The sequence below is a fragment of the Miniopterus schreibersii genome, assembly GCF_964146895.1.
Source record: "Miniopterus schreibersii genome assembly, chromosome: 16".
Taxonomy (NCBI): Eukaryota; Metazoa; Chordata; class Mammalia; order Chiroptera; family Miniopteridae; genus Miniopterus; species Miniopterus schreibersii.
The window spans coordinates 35,586,569-35,597,672 of NC_138116.1; the positions used below are offsets into that span (position 1 = coordinate 35,586,569).

General features: G+C 53.5%; 1 protein-coding gene across 2 annotated transcripts; it reads left to right on the forward strand.

Moving 5' to 3' along the window:
• Positions 1 to 3,910: 3,910 nt before the first annotated feature.
• On the forward strand, positions 3,911 to 9,862 carry BCL6B (BCL6B transcription repressor). Of its 2 annotated transcripts, XM_081162315.1 has the most exons (9): positions 3,911 to 4,058; positions 4,571 to 4,761; positions 4,982 to 5,203; positions 5,316 to 5,666; positions 5,976 to 6,100; positions 6,668 to 6,832; positions 6,926 to 7,056; positions 7,172 to 7,309; positions 7,740 to 9,862. In XM_081162315.1, the coding sequence occupies exons 2-9, from the start codon at positions 4,583 to 4,585 to the stop codon at positions 7,854 to 7,856; spliced, it is 1,428 nt and encodes a 475-aa protein (XP_081018441.1). In that variant the 5' UTR covers positions 3,911 to 4,058; positions 4,571 to 4,582; the 3' UTR covers positions 7,857 to 9,862. The 2 variants fall into 2 exon arrangements, with proteins under 2 accessions (XP_081018441.1, XP_081018442.1); XM_081162316.1 differs by lacking the exon at positions 5,316 to 5,666 and having other exon boundaries at positions 3,968 to 4,058.
• Positions 9,863 to 11,104: the final 1,242 nt, after the last annotated feature.

Sequence of the window (11,104 nt, forward strand, 5' to 3'; positions counted from 1 at the left end):
CCCATCCTCGGCAGAACCTTTGTAGGGGTGAAACAGAAATCAAACACTTTACTAACGGCCGGGGATGTTGGGGGGCCCTCTGGTCTCAGCCTTTGGTTTCCACCTGGGGGACTACAGTTTAGGGCCATAAGAGAAAGCCTCTCCAATTACCCCCCCAGTTCCAAGATTGACAAAGCCCAACCCCACCCCAGCACGCACCTCCAAACCTCCCCCCCAACCGCCACGTCTCTCCTGAAAACAGGGGACACTTTCCTCCCCACTTACCTCAGCTACTCTCCCCTGAGATCCTGGTCCCCTATTTTGAAGGGGAAAAAATTGGGGGTGCATCCCTCACATTTGGGGTGCAGGAGAAAGGAGCCGCCCCAGTCGCATCGCTGGCCTCCTTCCTCTCGGCTGGCTCAGGGAGTGGGGAGTGCCCTAGGGAGGGGGGACCCCCACAAGAGAGCTCAGGAGGGGGTTCCTCCACTCTCAGTTAGAATTGGGGACACCCCCCCAAACCCGTCCCAGCCCATCCGTGTCCAACTCGGCGGGAGAGGCAGCTGCAATGCCCCAGTCAGATTCCCCCAACACTACATTCCTCACCCCATCTAGAGAGGTCCCGGGGGCCCCAAAAAATCCCCAAAAAATCTAGGATGTTGGCAGGACGGTCCTGGACTAGCTCTCCAAATTTGGGGTCCTCAGATACCCCCGTTTTTCCAGGAAAATTCTGTCTTTCTCCTGCCTCCCGCCAGCCCTGCTCTGTCCCGATGCCAATTTTGGAAGTCACTCCCTCCTTCCTCCTCCCCGGCTCTCCAGGCCCCCCCGCTCGGGGGCTAGGGTCCAGGACACCTGGCTTCCATACCGGGGGGCACTCCTCGAAGGGCTAGGGGCCAGGAGGTCAAGCTCATAGCCCCAGTCTTAGGGAAGCAGGAAAGCCCGATCCTCCCTCCCCTCCCCCCTGGCTGGTCTCGGTGGTGGTTCAGGAAAGCCTGAAGGATTGGAATCTGCCATTGCTGTTGCACAGGCAGTTTTTTTCCCTTGGGTTGTGGGGGTGGGCGGTGGGAGGGAGAGAGGGGAGGAGAGCCGAACAGAGCAGGACCCAGGCGTGCAGAGCCGGCCTGGCTTACCCTCTAGCCCCTGCTGCCGTGGGGAACCCCTCCCCCATCTCACCCACACTCCCAGTTCTCCATCGGCTTTCTGTTTGGGGCTCTTATTCTAGAAAATCAGGGTACAAGAATCACCTCCTTGTACCCAACCACCACCTCTCCTTGCCACAGTTCCAACAGCACTGGCCTATTCAGGGGTGTCCACTTTACCACAAGACACCCCATTTTCTCCACCTTCTCCCATACTGAGGTGTACTCCCTTAAGAAATTGGGGTTCGGAGCCTGAAACCACCTTTTCTCCCTCAGATCTATTCAAGCCACATAGAAATAAGAGAAAATACATTCCCTTTCCAAATTTCTCTGGTCAAATCCTGGGCATATTTGGGGTTCACTAAAGAAAGAGATTTCTAGAATCTGGGGTGAAAGGGAGCTATAAGCAAAGGAAATCCCAAATCAGTTGTGCTCCAAATTAAGTAAGCTCCCTAAATCAGTATCACCTTTTGATCCATCCCTCAGCTTTGCCCAAATAGTTGCAAAACACCCCAAAATAAGAACACCCCAAAACTTTAATTTTCCACCCTGGGACTCTCATCTTCCTCTGGATAACGCTTCTTGGCTATCTGTGCACACACAAGAACATCCCCTCCTCAAAGTAAGTTTCCACAACATTCAGTGTAAAGCTTGGCCCCCCTCACGGACCCACAATCATAGAAGGCCTTCAAACACTCTCCCAGTTTCCACTGTTCCACCACATAATAAGAAAAAAACTCCAAATTGAATTTCATGCCCCCAAATCTACTCTGAGCCTTGAAACTTATATGGCTCCCCAAAACATAATGCACCCCCAAATCAACATAACTATTGTACTCGAAATCAGATTGTCCATATATTCCAATGATTATGAATCCCTAAAACAAAACCCTCATTCACTTCCCCAAGAGCACCTAGCAGGTTCTCCTGATATTCCAAGATGACAATCTCCAAATTGGGGGTGTCAGAATTTCCAAAACTAATGTAGTTTCAAAATCAGCTCCATGCCTCAAATTTACCATTTGCCCTCAAGCCTGAATGCAGCCCCCAGTAACCCAGAATAATCAGTTACTCAACATCCCGTAATAAACAGGTATCCCACAATTGACCAGATAACACAAAATCAACTCCATCCTGATACCAAAGGGAGCCCCTAATCTAATTCCCACCTCTGCACTGGGCAGAGATCAAAGTGACCAACATATCAAAAGCCACCAAATGGTCCTGAGTCCTTACTGGTCCCCAATTCCCAGTTTCTCAGCAGTTCTGTGCATGCAAATAAAGACACCCTCAAATCTGAAGGGAAGGGCCTCAGGCCTGCATATGTAACTTCATGTGTAATCCTTGGTCATTCCTGGGCAAAGGGAGACTCCTGAGCCCAAATCCAAGTCCTGCTTTGCAGCTGGACTCAGCTCTGGCCTCCCTTCTCCAAATGAACCTTGTCACCTGCAACCCAACATCCCCTCAAACAAAATATGAGGGTTTAATCCGTGCCTATCTCTCAGATCAGGGACTTAAAATTGGGGTTATCAGCACCCCCTTCTCTCCCTTCTTTTATCCTGAAAACCTCCCTGTTTTCCCTTCTCTTTGTTCACCCCATCCAGTTTTCATATTAATGTTCACTAAAAATTCACCTCTAAAACAGATTATAGTGTCTAGACTAATTAAAAAGGAAAATCCTGTGCTCTCAGGGATCAGACCCCCGCACACTCCTTGTCTCACCCATTTCCCTTGTACCCAAAGCCGTCAGATTTCTCACCCCAGGTAGGAGCCCCAGCCGCGGAGGAAAGTCACTTGTATCGCCTAACTCTCCCTCCCTCTGCCCAACCCTTGTTGCCTCCTAGGAAATAGAGGGGCAAAATAGACCAGCGCAAAGGGGTCGAGGTCGAAGGTTTCCACGGTTCAGTCTGAATTGATCCTGAGCCCCTGACAGAGTGACCCCCCCCCCCCGCCCCCGCCCCAAGCAGGGTGAAGACGACCGGCGAGGCGAAGCTAGTGCTCGCCCGCCCCCTCGTGGAAGAAGCCAAACATTGCCGAGCTTCGCTCGCTTGCCGCGCTGGACCCCGGCGTCCCGCCAGCCTCCTAGCCAGCGGACCCGCGGGTGCCCGAGGCCCTAGTGGGCTGGGATTGGGGGAGGGCGAGCGGGCTTTGGGTGTGAGTCTGTCTCTCTCTCTGGATCCCTAAAAGGATTCTGAAGGGAGTCGGGAGCGAGAGTCCGGACGCTTAGGTCTCCTGAGCGTCTCTCGGCTCCCACCCGGGACTTTCCCCACCTCCTCGAGGGGAAGCAGCTGGAGGAGCCGTCCGGTCGCAGGACAATGGAAGGAAACAAACTAGAAATCATATCCGCCCTTTCCCTACCCCGCCCGGTCAGAGTCCCCCTTCTGGTAGGCCATGCTAGAGGGACCTGTCATTCACACCACCCCTCCTCAGCCTGAGACCCCACGGGAGCCCCACTATAGCCTCCCCAAATCTGGCGCGCCGTCGGGCTCTCCTTTACGCCCCGTAGTGCTGTGCTTTGGGGAGTTTCGCTGTGTTCACTCTCCCGCAACAGGCTCCTGGTACCCCCTTCCAAAGGCCAACACACCCATTTTCGCGGCCCCAGATTCCCACCCCCACGACCCAGTCACCCCTAATGCCACCCTCGATGTCCCCGGTCTTCTCCCCAATTCGAACGTCCCATCCCCGATGATTCCACCTTCGGTGACCCAAGACCCCTTAGGTTAACGACCACCCAGCGTTTCTGAGGTCCCGCCCCAGAGCCGGAGACCCCGCCCCGGGCTCGCCATCTGGAGAGCGCCGGAGGAAGGAAGGATACCGACCCAGGCGTCCACCCCACCTCCACCCCCGCCCCCGACATCCCGGCCAGATAAAGGAGCCGAGGCCAAAAGGGGAGAGAGGCCCCACCCCCTTGAGAAGAGCAGCCGCAGCCCCTGCAGGACGGGGGTAAGAACGAGAGACTGAGGGAGCCGGTCTCCTGGGTCCCCGGAAAGGGTTGGTAGGAAGACCGAGGCCCCCAAATTGGGCTGAGCTAGGGATCCCGCGCTAGAGTGTAGTAGGATTCGCGGTTCGGGGGAGGGAACTTCGATGGGGATGTGAAGGTGTGTGGACCGCAGAGCGCCTGGGGCCCCCAGGCGGGGTCGGACCCCTGAGACTCGGGAGCGCAGAGCAGCGGAGGGGACTGGGGGGTGGGTAGCTGCTGGAAGGGCTCTGGGAGTCGAACTAAGGGCGTTGCGGGCCGGAGTCCCCACGCTCGCCATCGACGCCGCAGAGTGGGAACCTTCAAATCCAGAGGGGAAAGCGAGCAATGATGTGATCGAGGGCAGAAAGAGCAAGAATTTCAGTGAGGCTGCGTGAGCCGGGGCCGGGGGCTTGGCTATAGTTGCCCCTCAGGAGGAAGGGGCAGAGTGCGGAACGGAAGGCGACTCAGGACTGCCCGGACCCCTTGGCACCCGCAGGCCGGCGTCGGGATGGGCTCCGCCGCTTCGCCGGAGGGAGCGCTGGGCTACGTCCGCGAGTTCACGCGCCACTCCTCCGACGTGCTCGGCAACCTCAACGAGTTGCGCCTGCGCGGGATCCTCACTGACGTCACGCTGCTGGTTGGCGGGCAACCCCTCCGAGCTCACAAGGCAGTTCTTATCGCCTGCAGGTTCGAGGGGAGCCTCTGGGGGTGGAGTGGGACCCAATGGGAAAGGGGCGGAGCCATGAGGTCTTCGGGGGGGAATCCGGAGCTAAGCCTCCCAGAAGCCGCCCAGGAGGCGGGGCGACAGTGGGGAGGAGGCGGGGCTCTCCACGGGGCGGGGCTTTCATAGCGGCGCATCTCTTCCTCGGTTCCCTAGCCTAATGTGCCCTATCTGCCCTTTCTCCAGTGGCTTCTTCTATTCGATTTTCCGAGGCCGTGCAGGAATTGGGGTGGATGTGCTCTCCCTGCCCGGGGGCCCCGAAGCCGGAGGCTTTGCCCCTCTCCTGGACTTCATGTACACTTCGCGCCTACGCCTCTCTCCGGCCACTGCGCCAGCTGTTCTTGCGGCCGCCACCTATTTGCAGATGGATCATGTAGTCCAGGCATGCCACCGCTTCATTCAGGCCAGGTGAGAAGCCCCAGCTCCGTGTTCTCCGTGGGTGAGGTGGTTGGTATCCCAGGTTTCAGGGGCAGAGGCCAAGATTAGGAGATAGTACTAACGTCCATCGCACTTTTCCCAGCTATGAACCTCTGGGCATCTCCCTGCGGCCCCTGGAGGCAGAACCCCCCACGCCCCCAACGGCCCCTCCACCAGGCAGTCCCAGGCGCTCCGAAGGGCACCCAGACCCACCTACTGAGTCTCGAAGCTGCAGTCAAGGCCCCCCCAGTCCAGGCAGCCCAGACCCCAAGGCCTGCAACTGGAAAAAATACAAGTTCATCGTGCTAAACTCTCAGGCCTCCCAAGCAGGGAGCCTGGTGAGGGAGAGGAGTTCTGGTCAACTTTGCCCCCAAGCTGGGCTCCCCAGTGGAGATGAGGCTTCCAGCAGCAGCAGTGGCAGTGAAGAAGGACCCATTCCCGGCCCCCAGAGCAGGTACAGAAACTGGAACCCCAAGAATCTGCAGTGACCAACCTCAGCTAGGAAGCAGGGAGAGCCATTGGGCCTGGGTGGTCAGGAGCAGGGAGTGAGTGGGTGGGTTCCAGAGACACTAGCCCACCTTAGGAAGTTGGCCAGAGGCCCAGCCGGTCAGGCTTACTCAGTGAAGTGGGTCTTTGGCAGCACAGTTGAATGTGGCTCATTGGTCAGTATTGGCTCACTTCCAGAGTGTAGGCCTTTGGCTTCAAGTTCTCTAGCAGAGAAGCTCCCCCATACACACATAATCTCTCCGTTTACTCTGCTTAGGCTCTCTCCAACTGCTGGCACTGTACAGTTCAAATATGGGGCTCCAGTCAATACCCCCCATCTCACACCCCGGGCTCAAGAAACCACTGCATCATCTCCCACTGGGCGGGCTCGGCCACCGCCAGGTAAGAGCCCCCCCTTTTATCTCCTTCTGGGCTTTTCTCCTATGGCCGGTCAAAGCCAGTTTGGGCCAAAAGACCTCAGGAAAGACCAATTCCAATTACATACTGCAAATTACAATCACCTATGGAGCTTTTTAAAATTCTGTTTCCCAGGGCACACCCCATAGATCAAAATGTCTAGAAGTGGGAGCCAGGCTTTAGTATTTTTTTAAAGCTTCCAATGAGCAGTAGTGTTTGGGAACTTCCGGCCTATTGCCATTCAGCCCAGAGCTCAGCAAGGCCTTTCTGGCAAGCTGTCATCCAGAGTGGTGCAAGAGAAGAGAGAAACGGAAACTTCCACCCACTAGTAGGGACCTCCACCTACCACCACTGCCATTGAAGAGATTAGCAGAGTACTCTGAAGACAGATAGACATGGAGTCAGATCTTGGCTTCCCCTCTTATGAACCCTGTGACCTGGAGCAAGTCAAAGGGGCCCCAGAAGTCTTAACAGTAAATTGGGGAAAAGAAAGCCTACTACTCTGTGGTTTGAGGATTCTCTGGTCTTTTCATTACCCACCCCACTTTGCAGGAAGTGAGTTTTTCAGCTGCCAAAACTGTGAGGCTGTGGCTGGGTGCTCATCGGGGCTGGACCCCTTGGCTCCTGGAGATGAGAACAAACCCTACAAGTGTCAGCTCTGCCGGTCTGCATTCCGCTACAAGGGCAACCTGGCCAGTCACCGCACAGTGCACACCGGTAGGGGAGGAACAGGGAGGAGAGGCCCCTGGCCTTCGTGCCCACAGGTGACCTAGGGCAGAGTCCCTGACTTCCCTTCCTCCCTGCCTCCAGGGGAGAAGCCCTACCACTGCTCCATCTGTGGAGCCCGCTTTAACCGGCCGGCTAACCTAAAAACGCATAGCCGCATCCATTCAGGAGAGAAGCCCTATAAGTGTGAGACGTGCGGTTCCCGCTTTGTACAGGTACAGAGCCAGTCTCAGAACTGTCTCAAAGGCAAATTTGAAGAGGGCAGAGTGGCCCTTTGGGGAGGGTTCTGTATTTCCCAGAGGCCTCATCTGAGGCCCCCTCCCCTCCCAGGTAGCACATCTGCGTGCGCACGTGCTGATCCACACGGGGGAGAAGCCCTATCCTTGCCCCACCTGCGGGACACGCTTCCGTCACCTACAGACCCTCAAAAGCCATGTTCGCATCCACACAGGGGAGAAGCCTTACCACGTGAGTACCGGACCTGGCCTGGCCCAAAGCCTTAGCGTTATCTCCCGTTTACCTAGGGGTGGGGCCCCAAGAGGAGGGGGCCTGGGTCCCTAGATCTCTTCCAAATGGGCAGTGCCCTGGAAGAGTCCTGGGTGCAAGGGGTGGGGCCTAGGGTAGGAATGTGGGTAAGGGGCGAAGATGGGGGTAGGAAGGGGCAGGTATAGAAGTTAGGCTCCTTAACTGGATGCTAGCTCCCAAAGAGGAGCTAAGGGATGGACAATCCTTTGCCGAAGAGGGCAGCACCTATCTCCTTGGTCTCTCCCTGAGGATTTGTGAGGACATCAGGACTGAAGAGCTTCTCCTGGGCGGAGAGCTAACAGTTCTCCCTCACTCAACACCTAAAAGGTGGTTATGGATGGAGAGGGACCTGATCTGGCTGTCCCCTCCACAGTGCGACCCCTGCGGCCTGCATTTCCGGCACAAGAGTCAACTGCGGCTGCATCTGCGCCAGAAACATGGAGCTGCTACCAACACCAAAGTGCACTACCACATTCTGGGGGGGCCTTAGCTGCGCGGCGGCCCAGAGCCCGGTCACTTTCTGGAAGCCAGGAAAGCTGCTGGCCCACACCTGGCTTCTCTGTCAGATTTGGGCATGAAGGTGTGCAAGGCCCCTCCATTCTCAGAAACTGCTACCACCTTAATTTCTCGCTGGGGAGAGCAGGGGTGGCAGGTCCTGTCTCGATCTGCCTCTGTTTTGCTGGTCAAAACCTCTTCCCCACAATCAACATTGTTTCTGAGGAGAAAGCAGGCTGGGAGCTGGGAAGAGGAGAGGTTGGAGGCCTAGTTTTCTTAGGGAACAGTCCTCCACCTGCAGTCCCTATCTCATTTGGTTTATCTGTAAATATAATTTATTGAGGCCTTTGGGTGGCACCAGGGCCTTCATTCTACTGCATTTCCCACTTCCCTCTTCCCAGTGTGATCAAAGTGACCTGAAACACAGAATGTGAGATCTCTTCCCTATGAGATCTGAAATTTTGTGTTCTCTTCACAGCTCTGCTGGCAGAGATTAGCACTTGGCTGTGTCCCTCGGCTTGAGTGTTCTATGTTGTTATTGCCATAACTTCTGTCTTTAGAATTGTTCTTTCTCCTATTTGTTTGCTTGTTGGTTTGTTTCAAATGGAGAAATGGGTTTCCTGTGTCCTGCCCCCCTAATTCTAGGTCTGGAACCTTTCTTTGTCTAGGGCAGCTCTGGGCACACGTGGGTTTGTGGAATCGGGTCAGGAGCCCTCTCTGGTATCCTGGATATTATAGGTTCTCTAGCAGGCTAGAACTGGGTAGTCTTTTCTCTGTTCTTCAGGGTTATGGAAACTGTGTGGTAAGCCTGAAATGGAGGGAATAAATGTCTCCCGAGGGCTGGGGGTGGGGGGCTTTGTCAGTCTTGGAACTGGGGGGATGATTGGAGAGGCTTTTTCTTATACCCCTAGCTGTCCCATTCATTTGTTCACTTAGGTCTGACACCACTGTGTCTGTCACGATAGAGCCCACAACCCTCCCACTAGGGCCTGTTCTTAGCACTGAATTGGTCCCTCCATAGGGAAGAGATCTGAAATTCCTTATTAGAGATGATGCAGCCTTTTCTGATTCTGCCTCATCTCTAAGAATGTTATGATGTAGAGGAACATTACAAAACTCTTTATCTTGGCTAAGCATGTCATGACCAGTCCTTTGATGCTGAGGCATCTGGGCTTGAATGTCCCTTGGGGCTCTCTCTACCTGAGAGAAACTCCTTCCTTCAGTGGGTTTTTGGACGTGTTCTGGCAAATGTCCAGATCCCAGAAACTTCTTTGCCTCTAGAAGCCACAGGTGCTTGGTAACTTTCTTTCCTTAGAAAAGCTGGGTCTGTGACCCGGTCTTTCCATCACTGCATTCCTGTCTGGAACTAGTGAATGCACTAGAACCTTCCACAAGGAGAGTAAAGGGGCTGAGTTCCATTTTGGGTTTGCTATAGTTTGGGATTATGATTGGGATTACTGTTGGGGTTAGAGGTTTAGATTTAAAAAAGTAATTGACTGATGGACCTCCTAGTAGACCAAGTATCCAGGTAGAATTAAGAGACTGGTTGAGGGGTGCAGTTTCTGGTGTAGGCCAAGCAGGTAGAAAGTTAGGAATGGGGTTGCCTCTTAACTAGGCAGAAGGTCTGGAATGTTAGATGATGCTCTGAAGCCTTGATTTACAGTCCTGCCCTTTTTGCCATGGAGCCTATTTGATTATGGGGCATGGGGAAGAGGGTAAGAAGCACTTTGAATTTGTGGGGTAGAGCTTCCTCAAGATAGGTTAGTACTAGTGGCTGTCATTTGGAAACTGGTGAGAAAGCTACTCTTCGCCCTCTTATTCTCCACTGCAGGCTTGCAGGAGGGAGGGAAAGAAGAAGAGAGATGCAAGAAAGAACTATGATTTTTTATTTATTTTTTAAAATTTTTTAGCAGAATGGATGGGCAGGTGGAGAGTGCCTAGGGGGGAGATGTTAGATCTTGCAAGATCAGAATCATGGAATAAAGAAGCCTCTCTGTGTTGCCTGCTGTGTCCTGGGGTTCTTGCCTGGGGGATCTGGGGACTGGGAAAAGCTGGAGAAAGATGGTTCCTCCGTAATACCATCTTGGATTTTGTGCCCATTCCACCAGACATTTCAAAAGGTCCCTGTTCCCTCCCCTGCCCTTGCCTTCTGGCTCATTGTGTAGGAACCAGTGACTTCATGAAGTTCTCCGGAGCCACCTGCATCCGCTGCTCTGAAGTCACTTCCTGCCTGAAGTGTGGAGGCGGCAGGGAGAAACCAGGAAGCCACTAATAATACCAAGAGACTGGGGGATGCATCTGTGCTGGGACACCCCCTACCACCGCCATAACCACCAGAAAAATGGATAGGACTTGGGTCCCCTGAGGACAATAGGGGCTGGAGGTGGCAGTGAGACAGCTGTGTGGTTAGAGCCAATGTGCTAACTCTACCCCTCCCCCAGCAATGGTGTCTTGGAATCTATCCATTGCCTAGTGTATGCTTCTCTCCCACCTTGACCCCTGTCCTGTGTGTGTCCTGGGTGCACAGCTCTGTTCTGCCCTGTGGACAGAGGGTAGAAGGTCATTAATTCTGATAACTTACCTTCCTTTTGGACTTAAATTACTTACCTGTGAAATAAGTCCATTAACATGGTCTCTGCAGCTCCTTCCAACATTTAGAGTTTGTGGTTGTTTCTTAGTCTTTTAAAGCACATGACCTGGATTACTTTATTAAAAAGTAAAAAGTGAAACTTAGAAACTAAAACCTTCCTTCTCCTCCCACTGCAGTTTATCCCCTGTTGAAAATGAGACCAGCTAATATACTCCTGCTACTTGTCAGGCCCTCAACTAAGCATTTTAGTGCATAGGTTTTTCTAATTCAACTCCCCTGACAACCTAAAAAGTAGGTGCTACTATTATCCCCAATTTACAGATAGGGAAAACAACTAAAAGATTCAATATCTTGGCCAAATTAGTAAGTGATGAAGCTGAGGTTGGAACTATGATTCTATAGATTGCTCTTAACTACTATGTTATGTAGTGCCACACCAATTTCTAGATCATTGGCATATTCCCCCACCACCCAAAATTTTGACTCCACTTACCAAAAGAAGGTTTTTGGGTATGATTATTTTTATTTTCCACATATAAAATTATAAGGCTCAATATGCTTTTTAAAATTACACAGCCTCCCTTCATCCCCTATGTCTGGGTATACATCCTTGAGTCCGAGTTTCAAGGTCAGGGTCCTGGGGAGCTTGAATT